Source organism: Microtus pennsylvanicus, chromosome X (assembly GCF_037038515.1).
Source record: "Microtus pennsylvanicus isolate mMicPen1 chromosome X, mMicPen1.hap1, whole genome shotgun sequence".
Taxonomy (NCBI): Eukaryota; Metazoa; Chordata; class Mammalia; order Rodentia; family Cricetidae; genus Microtus; species Microtus pennsylvanicus.
In genome coordinates, this window is record NC_134601.1 from 118,918,150 (window position 1) to 118,942,436 (window position 24,287).

A 24,287-nucleotide genomic window follows, 5' to 3' on the forward strand; every position below is an offset into this window, starting at 1 on the left:
ACCAACATACTCTGCTCTTTTTTTTCTTTTGTTGAGGAAGAAGGTATCATTCCCTGTGCCAAACTTTCATAGCTGAGAAGCCCTGCAATTCAAAGAGGCTTCTGCTTACATATTCCTCCTCTGGAACAGGTCAGACCTGTTCAGGAGAATTTGTCCCAAAGCAGAAACTAATCTGCCTGCTCAGTCTAGTGGCTACCGGCTATTGAATGTTCAATTAATTTCTGTGTATGTGTGTATGTGTGTGTGTGTGTGTGTTTCTATGCAAAGGCCAGAGGAAGACATCAGTGTCTTTTATCACTGATAAAAGTGTCTTTTATTGCCATGAGATGGAGGTTTCTCAACAATCTGGAAACTCCCCATTTGCTGCTAGGCTGGCTGACCAGGAAGCTCCCCTACCCCTTCTGTCTTCACCCTCCTATGTTGGGATTCCAGGCATGGGGCAATGGCACCAAACTCTTTTACATGGATGCTGGGGATTTGAACTCAGGTTCTCATGCTTGCTTAGAAAAATGTTTTATCCACTAAGCCACTTTCCCAACCTCAGGTGGTGGTTATCTTGAAGTTTAGGGATACTATGGAAATTTAGCCAACAATGAAAGGCCTTCCAGAAGCAGGCTAGGTCTGGGGGATATAGCTAAGTTGGTAAAATGCTTGCCTAGAATGCATGAGGTGCTTAGTGTGGGTATTCAACTATATGGCAACCTTTCTAGCGGTTCTCATGCCTGTTTGATTCAAGCACATCATACTTGTTTACATTCCAGATCATCCGTATTTTGTTGGTGTCCAGTTCCATCCGGAGTTTACTTCTAGGCCGATGAAGCCTTCCCCTCCATACCTGGGGTTCTTACTTGCAGCAACCGGCAATCTGAATACCCACCTCCAACAGATGAGCAGACTGTCGTACAGGTAACCAGTTTAGTGCTCCTAGCGATGGGTCCAGATGCATGGTTACTAGCATATTAGCTTTTCCACAAAATTTAGAATCATTGTGGAATGAAGTTTTGAAGAAAAGTATGTATTTAATTTTTTTCTGCATTCTATCTTTAGTATCATGCCTAAAATCTTTCCTGAGGAAACATCTTATAAATTATAATCCCGATGTTTCCTTCTAACACTTTCATAGTCTAATATCCAACAGCGTATCTGGACTTTATTGTGAGTTAATAGTATAAGGTAAGGGATCTGATTTTCCTTGTCTTCCCTGAAAGTTGTTAAGTAAATTGGTTTTTATTTAATTTCTGTTTAACTGATGATCCCTTATACCTGAACTTTTGCTATTCTTTTCATTGTCAAGACTGTGTCTACTTTAGGAATATTATCATTTAAATTTCAAAGATATATTTTGCTATAGTGATATATACCTGAATTCCCAGTATTTGAGAGGCTGAAGCAAGAGGATCATAGATTCTAGGAAAACCTGGTATGCATAGTGAGACAACATGTCTTTAGTATTTGTTTTTGGAGACAGGGTCTCTCATATCCCAGGCTGTTCTTGAAATTGCTAAGTAGCCAAGGATGACCTTGTACTCTGGATCCTCCTGCCTCTAACTTCTAAATACTGAGATTACAGATATCTGTCACCGCATTTAGCTGTCCTGAGGATGGAACCCAGGGATTCATGCATGCTAGGCAAGTACTCTTACCTACTGAACAAAACCCAGATAACCAACCAAAAAAGCAAAAAACAGGAGCGGAGAGAAGGTAGTGCTCTGTTCTAATTTCCCAGATGAACAGCACAGTAATTGTTAAGATCAAGGTAGTGACCAAGATTTCATTACATTTAAATAATAGTTTGGATAGAATTTATATCTGTACTTATTCTCCTTTGAGAATGTTGTATGCATTATATGGAGAAAGTTTAGATGTGGAAGGAATTACCTAGAATATTCCAGCCTTAGGAAGGGTGATTGACTATCACAGTAATACTGTGTGTTGCATAGACTCTTACCCTTGTAAACAACCATTGCAGGCTGCACTTGAGATCATGGAGCATCGGTACCAGGGATGTTTGTGAGCTTGTGTTACACAAGCCTTCTTATAATGGCATTATTATTCAGAGCGCTCACGGCTCTAGTGCTTCCCATTTCCGTGAGTTCATACGGGAACAGCCTTACATGGCTTACATGCCTGCTGCCTTATCAAATTATTAATCACTCTTTGCTGTCTTTAATCAGAGCAGTGACCTTCCTACTGTGTCTGAGGGCTACCAAAGGGAGCAGGCTAAGGGGTCTCCAGATTCTTCTCTGTTTCAGATGTGGTCCCCAGATTGCCTGCTTGTATGCAATGGTTCTACACAAGAGATTTCATGCGAGGAAAACATTCCCAGGTTCTCAGGCGGCATAGTTTATGTTATAGATTGAAAATTCCAATGTGGAATTCCAAATCACATGTGTGCCGTGACATGCCATGGCTGCCTTACGTTCTCTATTATTACAGATTCTCATATAGAAAAGGAGGTGGCAATGAAGCAAGTTAGTTGGCTGAGAGAAATTATCCACTGTTAAGTATCTGGCTGTTTGCAAGCACAAGCTAACAAGTGAATGTGTGTGGTTCATGTAGTCTGGCTGTCCTTGTACCCGCCTGCTGAGTGTGACCTTTTGATTCCTGCGTGGAGGCTGGCACTACTGAGTGAAGCTCCTCCATAGCTGAGCACTGGCCTGAAACAGATACAGCCTTAGAAGAAAAGCCCCTTTAATGGAGCTCATCCCAATTTCAGCCGACCTGTAGGCCTCCATGGTTGTACACCAATCACAAGTTGGCACCTTCCCTATGTCTGCCTAGCTACCTAGCATACAGGTGGCTCTCCACTGAAGTGGTAAGTGCAGGCAGCAGCAGAAGGTGGTCTAAACCTGATATACTACAGGGATCTCAATAAAGAATGGTGATTGTTGGCAGGTATGGTTGTGCATACCTGTAATCCAAGCACTCCAGAGACTAGAGGATTACTGCAAAGTCAGTGCTGGTTCGGTCTACACTGTTGGTTCCAGGCTAGCCAGGGTTACATATCAAGACCCTGCTTCAATAAAACAAAATACCCCCCCAAAAAAGCATAGAAAATACAGCTCAGTTGTAGAATGTTTGCTTAGATGTATGAACCCTGAGGTTTGATCCCTAGCACCACATAGCACCACATAGTACCGCATAGCACTGCACAGCACCGCACAGCACGGCATAGCACTGCATAGCACCGTATAGCACCGTACGGTGATGCAGGCCTGTAATCCAGCACTTTGGAGGTGGAACCAAGAAGATCAGAAGTTCAAGGTCATCTAAGCTAGCCTGGGCTACGTGAAACCTTGCACAAACAAACAAAAAACCAATAAACAAATCCCCCAACCCCCAAGAATGGTGACCAATAATCCAGTGACAGACACTAGGATCACTAAGGACTTCTTCCCTCAGATTCTTTCTTGCACCTCCATGGGACTGCTGAATTTTGAAAGGCAGGTGACTGCCTTGCTGGCCACACACTGCTATGAGGTGATTTATTTCGAGCTGTGTTTCTTTCAGAGAAGACTACTGCTTGTAAACAGCTTGAGCATGGGCACTGCAAGGATGTCTCCTTGCCCTGAAATTCTCTCTGATGCATGTACGGGCAGCCTTGTCTTCACGGGGCAGAGTGTAAAGGTCGTACCTTTAGTAAGAACACCTAAGCTGTAACCTCTGCATTCTGCCCAGCCGAGAATATTTACCACTGAGCACTTGGGAGATGTAAGAATATTATTTAGGGATTTAGAGCTGGTGAACCAAATCGTCAGCCACTCTGTTATCTACAGAATGGCAGCAGTTCTAACAGCTAATTCCCCCCAGTTTTAGGCTTACAGCAGTCGGTTCAAGGGCATAATCATTCTAGGGTAGTATTTTTAGTTTTTTATTAATTACTGAAAAGTACATGGAAAATCATTAAGGCAGTAAGATGGTTTAATGAGTAGAGGCACTTGCTGCCTAGCATGACAGTCTGAGTTTGGTCCCCAGGATCCACTTGGTGGAAGGAGAGAACTGACTCCCACGAGTTGTCCTCTGACCTCTACACATACACCCCCCCCCCCACCAACTCCACACGTGCGCCTCCCCTCCCCCTCACTAAAGTGTAATTTAAAAGTACATGCAGCCGGGCACGGTAGTACGTGTTTTTAGTCCAAGTGTTCAGGAGGCAGAGGAAGGCACAACTCTTGAGTTTGACGCTTAGCCTTGTCTACTATTAAGTTCAGGCCAACCAGGACTACACAGTGAGACACCCCCCCCCCAAAAAAAATAAGGGAAGGAGGAGGAAGAAGGAAGGAAGAAGAGGAGGAGAAGTAGCAGCAGTTGCTATCACAGCCAGGTGTGGTGGTTCACACCTATCATTCTAGCACTTTGGAGGTACAGGTAGGTGAGTCACCATGGGTTTGATGGCAACCTGGACTACAGATTGAAGCCTTGTTTCAAAATATAAAACAAAAAATTAAACTAAAAGCCTTGCTTTGGTTCCACCTAAGAATACATGCGTATTCAGTAATTGTTGAGTCAAAATCAGAATATAGTTGTGCTCACAGCTCATATCCATGACAGTGACACAGGGTGCATTGCATACAGGGGTCAGTCAGGGACGAGATGTAAGGAGAGTCTGGAGAAGGAAGAGTTTCAGGTTTTCTGTGCTCCCTTACTCCCTTCTGTGATATCAAGTGCACCCTCATTCCTGCACTGGCACACAGGTGTGTGTGTGTGTGTGTGTGTGTGTGTGTATGCGGGTGTTTCTGCCCATAGAAATTTATTTGAGACTTGGAGTTGAGGGATTTTTACTAAGGGCTTCATCATACAGATGTTCTCTGCCTAGCATCCATCAAAATTCCAGCCTTCCTGAAGGAAAGCAGTGATCATCATAAATCACATATGCGAACAGTGTAAACTGGGAGAAGTGACCTGATTCAAGTTGGTAGTGGAAAATTCATTCTGAAAGCCCTCAGCTATAGACTGACCCTACATGCGTTCTGAAAGATGGCAACTGCCAGGTTAATTCTTTTTGATAAGTACAATGAATCCATTTGCAGAGTAAATAAGTCTAATGGGAAATTATGGTCCATTCAATAAGTAATTGTAATCTTTGGTAATATGTCTCCTTCTGTGTCTAAATATTATCTGTCCTGTCTATAAGAGGTAAACACAAGGGTTGGAGAGATGGCTTAGCCCTTTGAAAATGCCTACAGTTCCTCCTGGGGACCTGACTTTGGTTCCCAGCACCTACATCTGGCAACTTAAAACCACCTATGAGTCCAGCTCAGGGGATCCACCACCTTCTTCTGGCCTCCTTGGTTACCTGCGCGCAAGTGGTATTCCCTCACAAAGACATGCACATATGCCTGCCTTTAAAAGGGAACCACAAGTTTGAATGGTCTTGCTAGCGTGGTTAGAGTGGAATCAGACTGCTTCATATAATTATAAGAAAAATTTAGAAAACTTGTGTCAGGAGTGAGGGGACAGAAACACAGCTCCTCAATGTTAGTCTTAGCAGTTACAGGAATTTCCCAAGACTTTCAGGGACCTTGACTCAGGCCAAATTAGGGTTTGTGACTTGGGCACTGGAGAGAATTCAGTACTAGCTTGTATAATGAAGTAGAGTTGGAGATTTTATTGAAGATATTTTAATATAGAGGGTCAAGAGAAAGAGAGGTGCTCAGAAGAAAGTACTACACAGTGAGAGCTTAATGTGGGCTTCTCCCGATACTCACAGAAAGTAGGGCATAGCCGAGGTGAGTTCTGGCTCTGCAAGGGACAGGCACAGTGACTCATCTGAGCAGTAGCCGCATATACAAGTTGCATCAAAAAAGCTTGTTTAGAAATCTTTTTCCCCCTTTTCTTTTTCATTTGATAAAAGATATCTGAGGTGGCTCTGGAGATGCCTTGAATGGAGTTATAGTCTGGTAAGGAGAAATCAGGAACCATTAGAGTTGCATTAAGGACTTTAGTATATGTCTTTTCCCTATAAATGGGTTTCTGATGAAAATTCTTAGAAAATGTTTTACAGATAGAAAGGGGAAAAGACTTTTTTTGAGATTTTGATTATTTTTACTTTCTGTATGTTGGGTGTTTTGCCTGCATATATAACTGCACACCATGTGCATGCAGTACCCACTGGGACCAGAAGAGTTGTCAGACTGATGGAAGTCACCATATAGAAGAGTTGTCAGATCCTCTGTAACTGGAGTTACAGACTGATGGAAGTCACCATATAGAAGAGTTGTCAGATCCTCTGTAACTGGAGTTACAGACTGATGGAAGTCACCATATAGAAGAGTTGTCAGATCCTCTGTAACTGGAGTTACAGACTGATGGAAGTCACCATATAGAAGAGTTGTCAGATCCTCTGTAACTGGAGTTACAGACTGATGGAAGTCACCATATAGAAGAGTTGTCAGATCCTCTGTAACTGGAGTTACAGACTCATGGAAGTCACCATATAGAAGAGTTGTCAGATCCTCTGTAACTGGAGTTACAGACTCATGGAAGTCACCATATAGGTGCTGGGAACCAAACCTGGATCTTCTGGAAGAGCAGTCAGTGAGTTCTCTTAACTGCTGAGCTGTCTCTCCAGCCCTGAAACGGGTCTTAAGCAGCTAGAAACTAATTGTGCTGGAATTCTCGATTCTCTATTGGCAAGAGGCTTTAATTGGTTTCCAGGGTGAGGAGCTCCTCTCTGCTTCCCATGTTCCCAAAACATTCCTGGTCTTCCATTTCTACCTTTATTGTTCTAAGTAGAATATGCTAAGGTGCTTATAATGGGGAATTCTTTAGTCTGTAGAAACAAAGAATCTATATAACCTGTGTGAGGAATTCCTCTGGGGATGGTGCTGGTGATTGAACTCCAGACCTTGCTCTTGTTAAGTGTGCAGCCTTATACTGAGTCACGCTCCTCAGCCCCAGCCTGGGAATTCCATTTTAAAGCAGCAGAAGGATATACAGTTTACTTTTTTCAGCACATGTGTTTCTCTGTCTGCCCTGCATAGCTCTTATGCCCAGTCGCTATGCAACAAGTTTAAGAATGGCTTCTAGTTTTATGATGTGGGCATCTGTCAGGCCCATTTGTAGGTTGGAGTAAAACTCTTGCTTGGGTAGTGCTCATTTTGTATCAGAGCACAAGAACTCAGGTACAGACAGTCCACAGTCCACAGGAATATGACTCTTTGGGGAAGCAGGGCTTTAAAGGATAAAACAGGGCTTTTAAGATGATTGAGTAACATTTTATTATAGGTTTTGGACCTTGAATTATGACTCCAACGAACATTTACTGTCTCTTGTACAAAGAGATCATCTTTTCATGGAAAACCAAGAGGCATAATGGTATAAAAACAATAGAGAAGGTACTTGATGATGCATTGTATTTGACTGACTATTGCAGACCAAACTCATAAGTCAGAACTACTTCATAATGAAAGGAGTCCTTAAAATGAAGTGTGTTTCTGGAGTCTGAATCTTCCATTTCCTGCTCCCCTTCTAGACTGAACTTCTAGTGTAAGTCCATTGTTTTCTTCCCATATTGTAGTAAGGAGTGTGTGTGTGGGGAGATTTGTTCTGTCCTGCCCAGCTAGCTTACACCCAAAATAATCACACAGAAATTGTATTAATTAAATTACTGCTTGGCCCATAAGCTCTAGCCTCTTTTTGGCTAACTCTCACATCTTGATTCAACCCATTTCTAATAATCTGTATGTCACCACAAGGTTGTGGCTTACTGGGAAAGATTCAGCATGTCTGACCTGGCAGCTTCATGGCGGCTCTCTCTGTCTCTGCTTCCTTCCTCCCAGAATTCAGTTCTGTCTCCCCACCTACCTAAGTGCTGCCCTATCAAAAGGCCAAGGCAGTTTCTTTATTTAATCAACGAAAGCAACACATAGACAGAAGAACCTCCTACACCACCATATGTTCTTGCCACTTATTTTTTTTTGAGTGATGCTGAGTATTAAACCCAGCCAGTGCTTTGTACATGCTCCAGCCTTGGGCTCCATCCCTGGCTTACTATGACACCTTCATCTTTGAATCCTGGAGGCAGCCAGAGAAGGAACACATTTCATTCACATTGTCTCTGTCTGTCTTTCTAAATCACTTACTGACTTCCAACTTGAGACGTGTTACTTCTCTGTTGATTTCAAGATGCAATGTTACAGAAAATCTGGGGGAAAACACCCATAAGCTCAACAACCTAAGATAATCACTGTATTATATTTTAAATATTTACATCTAGTCTTTCTACCTATTCTTTTTGGTTGTAGTTATGTGGTAGTTTCAATGAGACTGGCCCCCATAGACTCATGTTGGAATGCTTACTAGTTACAACAGTTGGTGGAACTGTTTAGGAAGAAGTAAGGGGTGTGGCCTTGTTGGAGGGGATGTGTCACTGGGCTTGGGCTTTGAGGTTTCAAAATCCTGCACTATTCCCAGTTAAAACTCTCTGCCTCATGGTTGTCGTCTCAACATATGAGCTCTCAGCTATTGCTCCAGTACCATGCCTGCTTGCCTATTGTCATGTTTCCCACCATGATGGTCATGGATTCACTCTCTGAAGCTGTAAGCAAGTTGCCTTGGCCATGGTGTCTCTTCACAGCAACAAAAAAGTAAGCCAGGTATAATAGTGAATATATGTATTTCCCCCCCCCCCCATTTTTTTATTTTGTAAGCTTTCAAGTATATTAGCAAGATAGAAGATTAGTCCAGCAAACCTCGTAGCCATTTGAGCACATTTACCAGTTGTTATAGCTCTGTTACACTCCCTTTCTCCCTCTATCTTCTGTATACAAAGTTTACTTTTGAACCTTTAAAGGTTGCAAACATGGTGGCACTTCATACCTAAATATTTCATAAAATTTCCTAAAATTAAGACATTTTTCACACAGGTCCATGTCACACCTAAGAAAATTAACATTCACTTCCAATGGCATTATCTACTATTCAGCCCATACTTTTAGCTTTGTAGGAGAGTCTCACATATCCCAGGCTAGCTTCCAGCTCAACATGTAGCTGAGAATTATCTCGAATTCTTCCCGCCACCTCCCTGGTACTGGGATTGCAGGCTTGTACTATCACACTGGTATGTGCTGCTGAGGATTGAACCCTAGGCTCTCTCCATGCTGTGCTAGCACTATACTGTGCTACAACGACATGTGGCCTGAGCATTTAGACCCTAAGCTTTGGAGTTGGGTAGAACTTGCTGAATCCAAACCCAGCTCTTCTTTCCTGAATGGATTGGACCTCATCTTTCTTTGCACTTGTTTCTTTATAAGAAAGTTTCTTTGGAGCCAAGAAGGCAGATCTCTATGAGTTCGAGGCCAGCCAGGGATACATAGTGAGACCTTGTCTCAAAAAGGGGGGCAGATAGTTATGGATTAATGTTATAGTTTAGTATTTATAAGGCCCTGGACTGTATCCTAGCAATGCACCACATACAGTCCCCCCCCCCACACAAGGTAAAAACGTCCATAGTTTACATGGTCATAATGAAGACTAAGTTTCCCACTATACATAAATAATTTTACACAATGCTTGATCTATGATAGAAACTTAAATGTGAATTACTATTATTCTAATATTGTTACTAATTTTACCTTAGTTCCAGCTACCTTCATCTTTTACTTAGTACAGAGCCTTTTGCCTGGACTTCCCTGCCTCTGGTTTTTCTTTTTCTAATCCTCCTAAGCTATCTTCTGCCATTAGAATGGTCTTCCCACATGACTTTGCAGCTCAAAACCCTCAAAGGCTTACCTTGGTTTATAGATTAAAATGCACATAAATTCATACAGAATATCTCGAAGTCTTGAGAACTCCCCAGAGAAGTTTAATGCCTTTGCCTCCTGACTATTGATATATGTTCTGGACTTGCTTAGTGAGAGGGAACACCAGTCTATATCCTATTAGGACGTCAGCTCATGGGGCACGTGAAGGTGGGCACGGGGCTGGGGGACACTGTACTGTGTTAGCACTGTACCTTTCTCCCTCCAAGCCTTAGAGTCTAAGGCTTGCCTTCCTCACTTTCCTGCTCCAACCAAAGACTCAGAGGTTCTCCTCTGCACCTGTGTGCCTTTCAGTTTCCAGTACTCTGTGAACTTGGGCCCACCTTGACTTTTGGCCTTCATGGTTGATGCTGCTAGGGCCAATCATACAATATGTGCTCAAACGTTTTATTGCTGTGGTGGTGGTTTTGATGGTGGAGTTGAGGCTTCTGGGTCTGCATCTGTCACTCGTTGGAGGTTGTGTCCAAGTCGCCATTGTCCAGCCTTAGGGCTGCTGTGAGGAATAGTGGCAAGAGGCTTGGTAAACTTATATCAAAAGACTGCTTTTGCTCCTTTGTTACATTGGGAAAGAAAGCCCAATCTTTTTTTTTAAGCAGTTCTTTTCAACATCTTTTCAACGCCCCCCCCCCCCCCCCGCATGATTGTTTGACTTTAGCCCATACTGTGAGGGTTTTTTTTTTCTGGTAAATTACTGTTAATAAGTCACATCTGAGTACTTTTTCTTTTGGGGATTATGCATTGGTTAAAAGGTCTCTTTATAGGCTGCACTTCACTGTAGCGTTGATAATACGGTTGCCAGCGAGCAATGGCGTTCATAGTGATACAGACCACTGTGCTTTGAAAGCCCTGCCTGGGTTGAAGTCTCCTGTTTACTATGAGATGCAAAACTCATTCAGAGCATACTAAGTTTTTATTCCTTGCTCTTGTGTTTTATGGCTTCCAGGGGCCCTTTGAGAAACAAGAAAGTCTAGCAGTACCAATGCTTTGGGGAAAACTGTGCATGGCAGTGTGTTTTTAAAACACACTTTTTCACACGAAATGGATTTTGATACAAAGTATTGTAGGAGCTCATGCATGCTGTGAGTCTTAACTATGCCATTAGACTTGTTTTAAAATTTTAACCACCTCTTTTTATTAATAGAGAAGAAGTGATTTAATGGCTGCTTCAGGGTAGCATAAGAGGTGGGATATATGGAGCATCACCATACCCTTCCCCTAGTATCTTAGACTGTTTTTATATACTGGTAATTTATTAGGAGTAAGGCGTCATTGACAGACAGGTTATTTATTACTTTTAAATCAATAACTATAATTAAAAACTTTTTCAAATGACTGAAATGTTTTGCCATTTGGTATAGTGCTGGCCTAGCATGTATGAAGCCCAGGGTTCCATCCCTAGCACCATGTAAATAAGCTTTGACAGATCACATCAGCAATCTAGCACTTATGAGGTAGAGGCAAGAGGAGCAGAAATTTGAGGTCATTCTTGGCTACATAGTGGATTTGCAATCAGTATGATCTACAAAAGACTGTCTCAAAAACAAATAAACATGGAGACCATTGTGGTCAAGCCTTGAAAGTCAGAGTAGTGTCCTAGAATAGCAATTCCCACCTGTACTGAAACTGATGGTTTTTGTCTTGCCACTGTTAGAACCCAGCCCTGAAGCACAGAGGCTGTGAGCAGGACAGCAACACACCCAGTCTTTCTGACACTGGAGGTGGAAGGCAGCCTGACTGCTTTCACATTGCATAGTCTCACATTAACCAAGCCCCACTCTATGTCCTCTCACGTAGCCTAGTCACATACGCCTTATTCCCTTGCCTTGGTCAAGTAGCATAGGATACATACTAACAAAGCCTGCTTCTTTGTGAATGACCTCCCTTTCCCCTGGAAGCGATTAAGAGTAGACTCCTTGCTTTGTTGGTAGAACTGAAGCTTCTTATTTCAAATCCCCAGCTAAAAATCTTACATAAAATATGGTTTGACTTGAGCCAGGTAGTGGTGGTACATACCTATAATCACAGCACTTGGGAGGTAGAAGCAGGCACATCTCTCTGAGTTTGAGGCCAGCCTGGTCTATAGCATGTTCCAGGACAATCAGGGCTACACAGAGAATCCCTGTCTCAGAGGGAGAGGGAGGGGGAGAGGGAGAGGGAGGAGAGAGAGAGGGAGGGAGAGGGAGATCCACGAACTACTTTTTAAAATAAGAGAGTTTCCACAACTTGCAGGACATGTGCATGAGAGATATTTGCTATAATTTTAATTAGCCACACATAGAAAAGCCTTTAAAAAACATTTTTTGAGGAAATAATGATAATCATGACTACCATAGTGATTATAGTTTATTTTTAGTCATTTATTTTTTAAGTTTACTTATAACATTTTTATTTTGCATGCATGATACTTGGTGTGTGTGGTGTGTTGAGACAACAACTTTCAGAAGTCAGTTCTCTTCCTTTCACCAAGGGGTTCTTTGGATCGAACTCAAGTTCTTGGGCTTGGCGGCAGGCATCTTTACCTGCTGAGCCATCTGGCTGGCCCCATTAGTTTTAAATCAATACTCTCCATTAAAACTTTCTCAGATGATGGAAATGTTCAATAATCTGCACTATTCAAAAATGGCAGTCATTAGCCACAAATGGCAAAGTGCTAGTAGTATAAGTAAGGAATGGAATTTTAAATTCCATTTCACTCTTAATTGTTTTAAATGTAAATAGCCATGGTTACTTGTACTTATATTGAATAATTTTAAAACTGTGCCTTCCTAAAATGTAACAAGAGCTATATGTGTCTGTTTTGTGACACTTATTAGAATTTAACATGAAAACCTCTAGTATTTAGCTAGGCATAGTGCTGGTCTTTAATTCCATATGCACAAAGATGAGGCAGGAGGATTGTGAGTTTGAGGCTGTGTGGACTACATTGCAGAATCATTTTCCATTAACAACAACAAAAGATCCTAGTGTGTGTGTGTGTGTGTGTGTAGATTATTTAAAAGATGGGTTATTTTAAAATGGAGCTGTGATAGTTTTAGTGAAATATGCCTGTCTATGTGCATATCTAGCTTATGACTGACTTTTGAATTTGTTTCGTGTGAAATAAAAATGATCCCTTAAGCCCTACAGGTCCCAGAGTGGCAACCACATTTTCTAGTCTGTTGCAGAAACTGGTGGTGTTTTATGTTTGTTTGGTGACCCACATTTTATTTCTATCACTTGTTTTTTGCTTCCAGATGAATGCTTTAAATCAGCAAGTTTAGCAGGAACGCCTAGTCTGATAATTCTGTTCTTGAGTGTCATGGTTTATTGTTCTACCTAGTCTCAGAACGCTTAGGAAATATTTTTAACCTTAGCGATGAATAAATTCAAGCTGAGCCTCAATTTGCTTGACTCAGGTTGTTCCATTCTAATGCACTGACAGCTCGGTGAAGACAACCTTCAGGTAGAAAATGAGAGCTGGTGGGCTAGAGTCGAACCATCTGAGGGCTCTGGTGGGGAAATCTGCCTGGTATAGGAAATAATTCATTCTTACATTAATTTTTGTTTTTTAAATTAATTTAAAAATTATTTTTAGTAAATAATTTGGAAACTTAAATTTTCCTAATTTAATGGTTTTTCCTGACTCTATATTTCCCTAAGTTTTGAGAGCATGTCATAGGAACATGTAACCTTCATGAATAGCAAAAGCTTATTTTTATGTAATTTTCAGACCAGATTTATACATCTCTGACTAATCTCTGATGAAGATGTAGTTGTTTGGATTTTTAATTGATTAGTTAGTTAAGTTTGAGATAGGCTCTCACTCAGAAGCCTACAATATCTTGGAACTCACTCCGGAGTCTAGGCTGGCTTCAAATTTATCATCCATCTTCCTTTCCCAGCATTGTGAGTACTGAGTTAACAGGCAGGGACTCCCATGCCCAGTTTTTGCAGGGCTAGGGATTGGAGGCAAGCACTCTTTCAACAGAGCTAAATCTCCAGCCCTTGGGTCAATCTTAAAAAAAAAAAACCAAACAAACCAACTACTAAAACAAGCTTCAGTCATTTTATACAGCAGTACGGGTGCTTTTCCCTAGCTAAAGAGTGCAACTGGGTAAACAGAAAGTAGATTGTAAGCAACATCCAAAACTCTAGAAATGACAGAGACATCTCATTGCCTGGACAGACACCCAAAGTTCTTCTGTACCATTGGGGCTTCCATCTTCGGCCTACAGGCCCATAGTACCCGGCAGACTTTTCCATGAAGCAGGAAATTTCAAAGGCAGTTCCACCTAAATTGGTAGTTTGTCAGTAACATTCTTCTGTGTCCTGCAAAATGTCTAGCAGACTCTTTTCTGAAGCAGGAACTGCAAAGGACCTTCTCAACTTTAGGCAAGTTCAGCAGTCATTTCTCTGTGGAGCCTGCATACCCAGTTCATCAAGAAGTTCAGGCAAGAGCAGTTTCTTGCCCAAATGGGTAACCAACTCCATAAGGAGCCTCTTCAATGCCCATTCCTCTTGAAGTAGACTGGTGCTGCCAGGAGCAGATGTGTCTCATGTAATGAAAAGTCCTAAGTTCTTTTTTTTTAAATTTCTGTTTACTTAGGTAATATTATATCCTTCTGGAGTCTTTGATGTAGTTAAAAAATTTATAGTTCTAGTTATATTTTCCTTAGTCATGATAAAAGATAAAGTGCATATAAATATTATAACTGTAAAAAAAGAGTGCAACTGGGAGATGTTATTTGACTTTAATAATAACAAGGATATGTGGTTTTTTATATCTTCAGCTAACATATATTCCATTTCTGATCAATTCTTAACCTTTTACTACCTGTTTTCTCTGGTCTGCTGCTCCCATGCCCCTGCGGAAAGTCCAGAAGGAGAGCGGCTAAACAAAGGGAGACGTGGAAGATGTGTTCTGTCTGCTTATCGGTAGTCACTCTGTGAGTGTAGACTAGGAGAGTTTTCTAGTCTGTCTGCATAGACCTTCTCCAGCACTTTCCCTGTTTCTTTTAAAAGAACAAAAATGAAATTTCACCTGTTAAGGAATACAGACTTTTATTGCTATTTGGGTGAGCAAATGCCTGGCCAAAGTCAGGGATGGCTCAGGCATGAAGCACGACAGTCTTTATCAAGAAATGAAGACCCAGGGAAACCTTAGTTTGTTCTCCTTCTGTCTCTCTGTTTCCCTCCATCTCCCCCTCTCTCCCTATCTTCCTCATTTCTCTCTCCTTCCCTCACTCCACCCTCTCTTTTTCTCCCTGTGTGTGTATGTCAGAGGACAACTTTATGGAGTTGTTTCGCTCCATTCAGTTTTCATGTGGTGGCTTCTGGAGATTGAATGCGGGTATTCAGGCTTGCACAGCCAGTACTTTATCTGCTGAGTTATCTCACTGACCTCTTTAGTGTTTTCTGTTATAGCATAGCTGATGAACAGCAGGAGAAACATGAGGAAATATAAGTGGACAAAGAGGATGTGATATCGTGACAATAAACTGGGAGAACTTAGCAAAGCTGACTTATTCGGTTGCTTTTTTTCTTTTTTACTTCTTTCACTTCAGGGTCTGAAGATCTGCTTCAGGGAGGGTCAAAGTGCCTGTTTTAGGGCAGAAGGACAGATGGAAGTTCAAGAGACCTTCCTATGTATACTTTCGTTATGGGGGGGCCACCAGAGAAGACCACTCAGACACAGTTAATAGCCTAGTCAAAGTCTTTATTCCAGCTGCTGGGACTACTCTCCGGTATTCAGGACCCAACTTTGGCCCAGAGATTTTAGAGCAAGTGGCTTTTGGAAGCAAAACCCACATCTGGTTATCTTGCTCAGCAGCTGTAGGGGGAGGTTTTGCACAAGCAAGCAGCTTAAGAAAAACTAAGATGAGCAGATATGGAGGGAGAGGTTTGCATGAGCAGGCGGTTGTTTAACAGGAGCCAGGATAAATTAACTGGGTATCTTGGCCTTGGGTTCCTACAATAGATTCAGGTAATTTCCCATGGGATTTGCCATCAAGGAGATAAAATCCTAGTCAAGCCCCCAATGGTCTCATGAAAAGTGTGGGGTGGAGGAACCCCTGCACTGTCTTGCCCTGTCATACCACCTCAGATTCCTTTACTTTAAAATGTTCACTATGCCAAGGTGCCATATTTTGGAGTAGTATGTCCTAGACCCTCTCATTGTTAAAGAAATGGGAGGAGGGGAGGAGGTGGAAATTTTTAATTGAATAATAAAAAAAATAAAAAAACAAAAAAGTATAATGATTGTTGTCAAAGGGATAAAAAGTGAAAAACCTCCAGTATTGAACTAATAGCTTGTGCACTTGTGAACAAATTGTCTTCAGTAGGTGCAGGACAACGTGGTCCTCAACCTCAGACAGATTGAGTCTCTCATCTAGATTAGCACAAAATGAAGGGATTTGTCAATTCTGCTTTTCTTTTATTAAAAGTTTTGTTTGAGAGGATTCTAGCTATGGTCTTCTGGCTGCATTGCTTTGGTTCTGTGATAAGGCAGAACACCATGGTGGGAAGCTCATGGTAAAAGAAAACTGATTACATTATGCTGGCTAGGAGGCAAAAAGGGAGAAGAGGGCTGAAGTCCCAGTAGCCCCGTCAAGGTGTGCCCATAGTGACCACATTTCCACTTGCCTTACTTTTTCAAAAATGTCTTCGTGTGTGTGTGTGTGTGTGTGTGCGTACATGTGATGTATTTGCATACGTGTCTGCCACAGTGAGGACAGTGGAGGTCAAAGGACAACTTTTGGGATCCGGGTGTTGGATTCAGATCTTAAGGCTCTACACAAAGTGCTTTAACCAGCTGAGCCATATTGGTGGCCCTCCTTCTTTACAAAATATCTAAAATTAAACAAAAATTTAAGGTTACCCTAGAAGTATATGTTAGTATGTATCAAATACTGAAAGTATTCCTCTTGGTATCCTCACTTGCCTTTCTTTTCTCCTCCCTTCCATTAGTCATCTTCACCCCCCTAGACAGTTTTACTTCATGTCATATATATATATATATATATATATATATATATATATATATATGCATGATTTTATGTATTTTCTGTAAAATAATAGGAAGTACAAAATGCTAAAACATAAACATTGTCTTTCTGAGTCTGGGTTAGTTCTCTGCCTACGATCATCTCAGCTGCATCCATCCTGCAGCTCTCATGACTTCTTTTGAGACAGAAGTTTACAATAGCCTCGGTTGGCCTGGAACTCTTTGGCAATCCTCCTGCCTCAGCCTCATAAATTCTGGGATTACAACTGTGAGCCACCACTCCTGGCTTCAGACTTTCATATGAAATCAGATTGTTGATAGAACTTGAGTAGAAAGCAAGCCACAGGCACAGGGGCAGGCAGCCGAGCAGTCAAGGCTTTGTGGAAACGGACAGCTGATCTGTAGTCTGTGCTTTCTACATTTCGACCCTTGAAACACTTTCCTTAAGTTTCCGAAGAACTAACTTAGGACTTGTGATGAAGGCAAGTAATCAGCTGCTCTGAGCAAAGAAGGACCAGTGCATGTGGTTAGACTACAGAATGATCATAGAATATCACTTAGTATTTCTTCTACATGGGTCTTCACTATGAAACAGGTTTGGAGCTACAACTTGACTAATTACTTGTGGCTTTTTTAACATCTTGCTGAGTAATTTTTCTCTGTTACAGTGATGCTTACAGTGATGTCAGCGACGACAGCTTTTCAGAGGCAAAGCTAGCTGAACTGGAAATCAACTGAAGCTCTTTATGCCTCAGGAATGACAGGGGCCACCTGAAGGTAAGAAAGCATTTTGGGGAATCATTTGTTTGTCTTACAGCAAGCTGGCATCTTGATAGAGATGGCAGCATTACAGGACTTTGTAGTAATTAGGGCGGCGGGGCTGCGTCCCCAACACCCCAGCCGCCTGCCCAGCTAGCTTATGCCCCGAAATAATTACACGGACACTGTATTCTTTTAATCACTGCTTGGCCCTCTAGCTCTAGCCCTTACTGGCTAATTCTGATATACCGATCAACCCATCTCTAATAATCTGTGAGCACCGGTCTTACCGGGAAGATTCTAGGTCGGAGCTTCATCGCATGTGTCTGCCCGGGAGCGGGGCATGGCGTCTCTCTCTGAGGCATCTGCTCCCGAGAGGAGAGCTGTCGAGTCTGACCTCACTTCCTCTTCCTCCCGGCATTCTGTACTGTTTACTCCACCTACCTATGTCCTAACCAATAAAAAAGGGCCAAGGCAGTTCCTTTATTAGCCAATGACCTTCCTCCATCAGGACTTGGTTTGCAGGGTCCTTCTCAGACCAGATTTAGCCTCAGTGCTATCAAGAGACAGCATTTGGGAGAGAGGGCATGTGTCTGAGGCCAGGAATGACCATATCAGTACCTATAAATTATTGGTTAGAACTGTAATAGTCTATTTTGGAAGTTGACCAGAAAAAGCTTTGTTAACACCAGATAGTATTTTCTGCTATGGGCTATATATATTAATAGCCCAGCTATTCTATCACTGCAACGAGAAAGCAGCCTTAGGCACTATAGAAATAAGTGGATGTGGCTGGTGCCAATACAACTTTATTTACAAACACTGTCTGCTAATTGTGTGTATATGTTACATGTCTATAGTGCCAACACTCAGGCAATGCAGTTCAAAATAATCCTCAAGTACACAGTGACTTGATTATATTAGATGCTATCTTAAAAACAAAAACAACCCCCCCACCTACTTGCTGAATAAATTACAGTTATCCATTTATGAAAAGCTCAAATCATAGTTAAAATCACTGATTTTTATGTTATTTAATTCTTCCTTTTCTTTTTAAATGATACCTTGGGGCAGTGAGATGGCTTTGCAGGTAAGAGCACCTGCTATGCCAGCCTGGTGACTTGATCTCATGTTAGGAGGAGAGAACTGATTCCTGGAATTTGTCCTCTGACCTTCACACACATGCTGTGGCACAACTGTGCTTCTCTCTCTCTCTCTCTCTCTCTCTCTCTCTCTCTCTCTCTCTCTCTCTCATACACACACACACACACATGCACACACACACATTTATACAATACACATTAGTAAAAATAAAATTTGAAATAGGGAGCTAGAGAGATGGTTCAGTTGTTTAAAGTGCCGGTCAGAGGATCCAAGTTTGATTCCCAGCACCCACATCATGGCTCGTGCCTATATATGACTATCATGACTATTCTCCAATTCCATGCCATCTGGTGTCTTCTTCTGGCCTCTGTGGGCATCAGGCATGTGCATGGTGAACAAATACACATACAAGCAAACACTCAGCACATAAAATGAAATAAATAAATCTTTTAAAAGTTTTAAAAAAATAAAGTTCAACAAAATAAAGCTAAAGACCATCTTACTAAATGTGTTGTAGGCCACTCATAGCAGAGCAGATTCTCTTGGTTTTGTATAAAATAAAATATGATTGAGTCTGGAGAGATGAGTCAGTAGTTAAGAGTACTTATGGCTCTTATGGGGGCCTGGGTTCAGTTCACAGAACCCGTAATGGAGTTTACAACCATCTGTGACTCTGGTTCCAGGGGATCTGATGCCCACTTCTGAATTCTGAGAGCACCAGACACACATGCAGTGTACATACATGCATGTAGGCAAAACACTCAAACATAAATAAATAAATAAGTCCAAGAAATAAAAATTATAAGGTAGTGTTGTATCTTTGCAAGAAGAGGCTAGAGACAGGATTGATGTTCAAGGGCAGCTTATTTCCTCAGTTACTATATTTTATAAGAGAGAACAGCATCATGGATAGTGTTATTAAGTTTATACTTGGAGCCAAATGCCACTTGGAATGACACTAAAGGTTATGGCAGGCCTTGGGTTGGGTATGCTAGTATTTAGTTGGAACAACAACTTTTGGACAACTTGTCAAGAGTTCAGTGCTCTGTTCACCTGGGCCTGTTGCTCAGTGATAGCGCGCTTGACTGCTTTGCCTGGGGCCCAAGTTCAGTTTCCAGAATTACCAAACTAAAAAGGAACCACAAGGAGTTGTATCACTCTACTAGGAGCTCTCTGTTGATTTTTCTGTTTATCTGAGGCTACTGTTGTCATAAGTGGGTGGTCTCAAGCTAAAATGCTGTAAAGATTAACAGCGATGATTTTAAAGGTGCTTATTATTTACTTTTTGATGTAACTAATACTTACCTTTTCTTTTTAAAGCCTCTGAAGTAATTATGCTTAAGATGAAAGAATTATCTGAAGAAACCACCACCCTGTTCCCTAGATACGGGCTATGAAGATTCAAAGGGAATTGGAAAATGTTTACTTCATGAAAGAGAACCAAAGGGATTCTTTTCTTTTCCCCTAGAGGCAGCCTATGGCACTCACACATTTCTGTACTTAATTAAATGTCATTCAGCAGCAATTCTGGGGGCAGAAAGTGTTTCTGTGTTTTGTCCGGAACATAGTTAGGTCAAAGTGGTAAGCAAGAACCAGGGGAGCTTTGCCTTCCCAATATTGTGTGGGGAAGGTGGCAGACATGTGCTATAACCAATTTTGGGTTTAAAAATGAGTTATTCTTTTACCTGGATATGAAGTATATGTTAATGTGGGCGTTCAGATGACTTCAGTTTCTCATTCTGTTTATTTTCAGTTAAAAGTGAAAGATGGCTTATTCTTAGTAGTTAAGAATGCTTGCTGTTCTTCCAGAGGGTCTGGGTTCAATTCCCAGCACCCACAGGCAGCTCACAACTGCCTGTAATTCCAAGATTTGACACCCTCTCACAAATATACATGCAGGAAAAACACCAATGCATATAAAATAAAAATAAAATTTTTAAAAAGTGAAATTTAGAAGGCACAAGACATGGAGTTGTAAGTAAGCCTGTTTTCTCAAATACAAAATGGAAAGAAAGGAGATTTGTTTCTAATTAAAAGTAATTTTTATTATTCTTTTGACAACCTCATACATGTATAGGATGAAATTTGGTCATTTTCCCCCTTTAACACCCTCTCCCCTCGCATTCTTACTGAAAGCCTTCTTCTCAACAAGCCCCCATCTTATTCTCATGTCTTTTTGTTGTTTCAGTTTTTTTTTTGTGACTATTGTCTTTTTCTTTTTGAGATAGCACTGTGTAGCTTATTGCAGTCTTGAACTCACTGTGATCCTCTGGCTTCAGCCTCCCAAGTGTTAGGATTTTAGGTATGAGATACTATGCCCTGCTCAACATCAGCAATTTTTTTTTGAGACAAGGTTTGTCTCCATAGTCCTGGCTGTCCTGAAACTCACTCTGTAGACCAGGCTGGCCTCAAAATCACAACTGCCTTTGCCACTCAAGTGCTGGGCTTAAAGGTGTGCACAAACATGCTTGGCTAGCATTTTTATAGCAAAAAGAACTATTTGAAAGTGGATGGTACAGCGGCATTCACTGATCCTGTACAGCTCTTGGTTTAATATAGCGACTCCAGAATTAATCCCTGTTCTTGTTAGTAGTAACTCCTCATTCCCTAGCAATGGTTAGATCCAGATTGACTGAGGCAACATGGGAATAGAAGAAAGTGCAGACCAACATCTACACAAGAAGAATTATTCTTTAACCAGAACAGCTGAAAGACATCGGTCTTTCCTTGGACTGTGTGTGCATGTGGTACAGAAAAGAGGACTTTGGGGATGGAAGATTCTATCTGAAGATCAGTTCCCTGAAGTCTCAAGTGGTAGACAGCAGGTTGGTATGCTCATCCTCCTATCAGAAAAGTCCTGGGTCCTAATGACCCTTATGCTTTACCAGTTAAGTCAGCTTTTCAGCCTAGAGTTTCTCAGCCCACCTGAAGCTTTGTTTTGATTGTTGTCTTTAGCCCTTCAGCAGCTACCAGTCGTTTTGTATAGATTTTATTACTCTAGTAGTTCATACAAGTGAAACCGTATGGCACGTGTGACTTTTTGTATCTGGTTTCTTTTACTGACCTTAATCTTGTCAAGGCTTACCCAAATGGTCGCATTCCTCCTTATAGCTCAATAAAATTCTGTTGTATATGTTCACCACAGTTTATTCATTGTCGATGGACCTTCGGCCTGTTGTGAATAGTGCTCCCACAAATCATCATGTGGAAATATTCGTTGTGAATTTGCTTTTGGTTATGAGTATGCACCTAGGAGTAGGGGTGCTGTGGTATATGCTATCTTAAACTTTATTTCAACACTTTTTAGTTTAAAGTTTATGTGCATGAGTGTTTTGCCTGTTTGTATGTATGTGTACCACACATGTACCTGGTACCCACTGAGATTAAAAGAAGGCATGAGATTCTCTGGAACTAAAGTTACAGATTGTTATGAGCCATGATGTCCATGCTGGGACTCCAGTCTCAGTCCTCTGCAAAAGCAACAAGTGGTCTAAATTCCTGAGCCATCTCCCCAGCCCCCTAATGCATTATATTTTAATTCAAAATTAACTTAAAAAACACAGTGAACAAAGTAAGAAGTTTACTTTTAAAACAGAATTTGTAGCACTGCAGAGATGGCTGAGTGGTTAAGAGTGCTTGTTCCTCTTTCTGATGACCCAGCATCTACACTGACCAACTTGCAAAGGCCTGTAATATCTCTAGGGGATCCAGTTACCCTCTTTTGGCATCTGTGGGCACCTGCATCCATGTGACATATATATATATATATATATATATATATATATATATATATATATATATATATATATATATTCACACTCACAAATACCACATAAATAAAAATAAGTATAAGTAAACTAATAGTCTAGACGCGTACTTCCCTTACCTGCCCTATTCATGGCCTGAATGCTCGTAAATGTATAAAAACACAGTTTGTGCTTCAAAGGAGAAAACATAATTTATTCAGGAGCCAAGTATGAGTGACCATGGCCCAATAACACAAATTTAAGTTACCCAAAATGCCATGTTACAATGTAGTAACTTTCACAAGCTTTCTGTAGTAACAAAACAAAGAAAATAAGGCGCTTTTCTAATGCATGGGTGAAAACGTCAGGTAGGCAGTTTTCAGAAAAGCAGGGAAACATCTGCTATAGGCCTGATGACATTCTTAGCTTTTAAATTAGTAGAAACTAAGGTTATGCTTGTATATTCCAAGTGGATTTGCCTAACAGTCACAAGGATGTTAGATCACACACAGGTAGGCAATGTGTGACTATTTAGAGGTCTAAAATACCCCAAGATAATTTGGCCGTTGACCTGCCACCTTCCAATTTCTTCACAACTATTGAAGTTCAGCCTTGTGGAATGTTCATTATAGGTGTGATTTTCTCTGGGAATTTCAGATAGCTTAGTTGTTCATATTAAAGCATTCATATGCTAATTTTTATTTTTAAATTTTAGCTTAGACTTCATTTTTATTTTATTTGTGCAAGTGTTATGCCTGCATGTATGTATGTATGTGTACCATGTGCATTCGGTTGCCTGGGTGTTCAAGACCCACCATACAGATGCTGGGATCTGAATCCAAGTCCTCTGTAAGAGCAACTGTTAATCCAAATATGATGAGGAAGACCACTGGCCTAAATGCTCATGACCAAATTAATTAAAGTAAGCAGTTAATTAAAGCAAGCCTTTTTTTATTTGTGTATATAGTCTGCCTCACCTTAAGACAGGATTCCTTGGGCATCAGGAAGACAAGGTTTTTATAGCTTTTGGGGTAGGGAATTTCTAAATGGGGGACTTGGTGAGGAAAAATTAATGAGCAGAACATAAGTATAACAAGTTAGTCCTAATGAACTGCTGAATAAAAGACATCGTTGCAAGGTGGTCATAACAAGGTAGTCATAACAACAGGTAGCCATAACAAGGTAGTTATAACAACTCATTTGAAATACAAGTAGGGTTGCAAGACAGTTATTAACTTTTGGAAGCAAAGGCATAGTTGCCATTCCTGGAACAGGCAGTACAGAACCATTTGTAGTTAAGGTTACAGGTGGGGCATAGCCCAGTTCTTGAGAAACAGAGGTTTAATCATAAACAGGAATGAACTTTACTGTAAGATGGCTTTTAAGCCTAAGATGGAGGCAGGCTGGTTCATCGCAGCAAGTGTTCTTTAACTGCTAAGGCATTTCTCCAACTCCTCACATACTAATTTAAATATTTTAACCTCTTACTTTTTTGGTGGTTCTTGTTTTTTGCCTTTTAAGCATTTTGTTTTTAATGCTGTAAGGTGCCATATTATTATTTTATAAGATGCTACAGAAATCTTAGCTACCCAATACATGCAAAATGGAAACAAATCTTTGTGGTTAAAAATAATAATATTAAATTGCTTTAGTGTTCCTCTTGTGAAAATTATAGCAATAAGATTACTAGAGGCTCTGAATGAAAAGCCCAGGTTAAAAGCGGCAATTGGTCTAGCTGAGAGAGAAGAATGTACTCACAAAGGGGATACTTTAGCATCACAAAAGGGTAGGCTGGCTTAAATGGACATTTTCAATTTTAATGATCCTGATTTCTCAAGTCACTTAACAACCAAGTGCTTTTGCTGTGGCTAATGTGGCAGTAGGAACAGAGAAAGGACACTTAAGAAACAACCCTTGGTTGTTGCCATGTGTGTG

General features: G+C 41.0%; 1 protein-coding gene across 4 annotated transcripts in view; it reads left to right on the forward strand.

The window, feature by feature from the left end:
* Positions 1-21,749, forward strand: part of Ctps2 (CTP synthase 2) — a 123,402-nt gene extending 101,653 nt beyond the window's left edge. For all 4 annotated transcript variants that reach the window (XM_075957151.1, XM_075957152.1, XM_075957150.1 and 1 more), the window contains exons 17-19: positions 762-906; positions 17,412-17,520; positions 19,927-21,749. In XM_075957151.1, coding sequence (XP_075813266.1) covers positions 762-906; positions 17,412-17,481 — 215 coding nt within the window. In that variant the 3' untranslated portion in view covers positions 17,482-17,520; positions 19,927-21,749. The remainder of the gene's footprint in view (positions 1-761; positions 907-17,411; positions 17,521-19,926) is intronic.
* Positions 21,750-24,287: the final 2,538 nt, after the last annotated feature.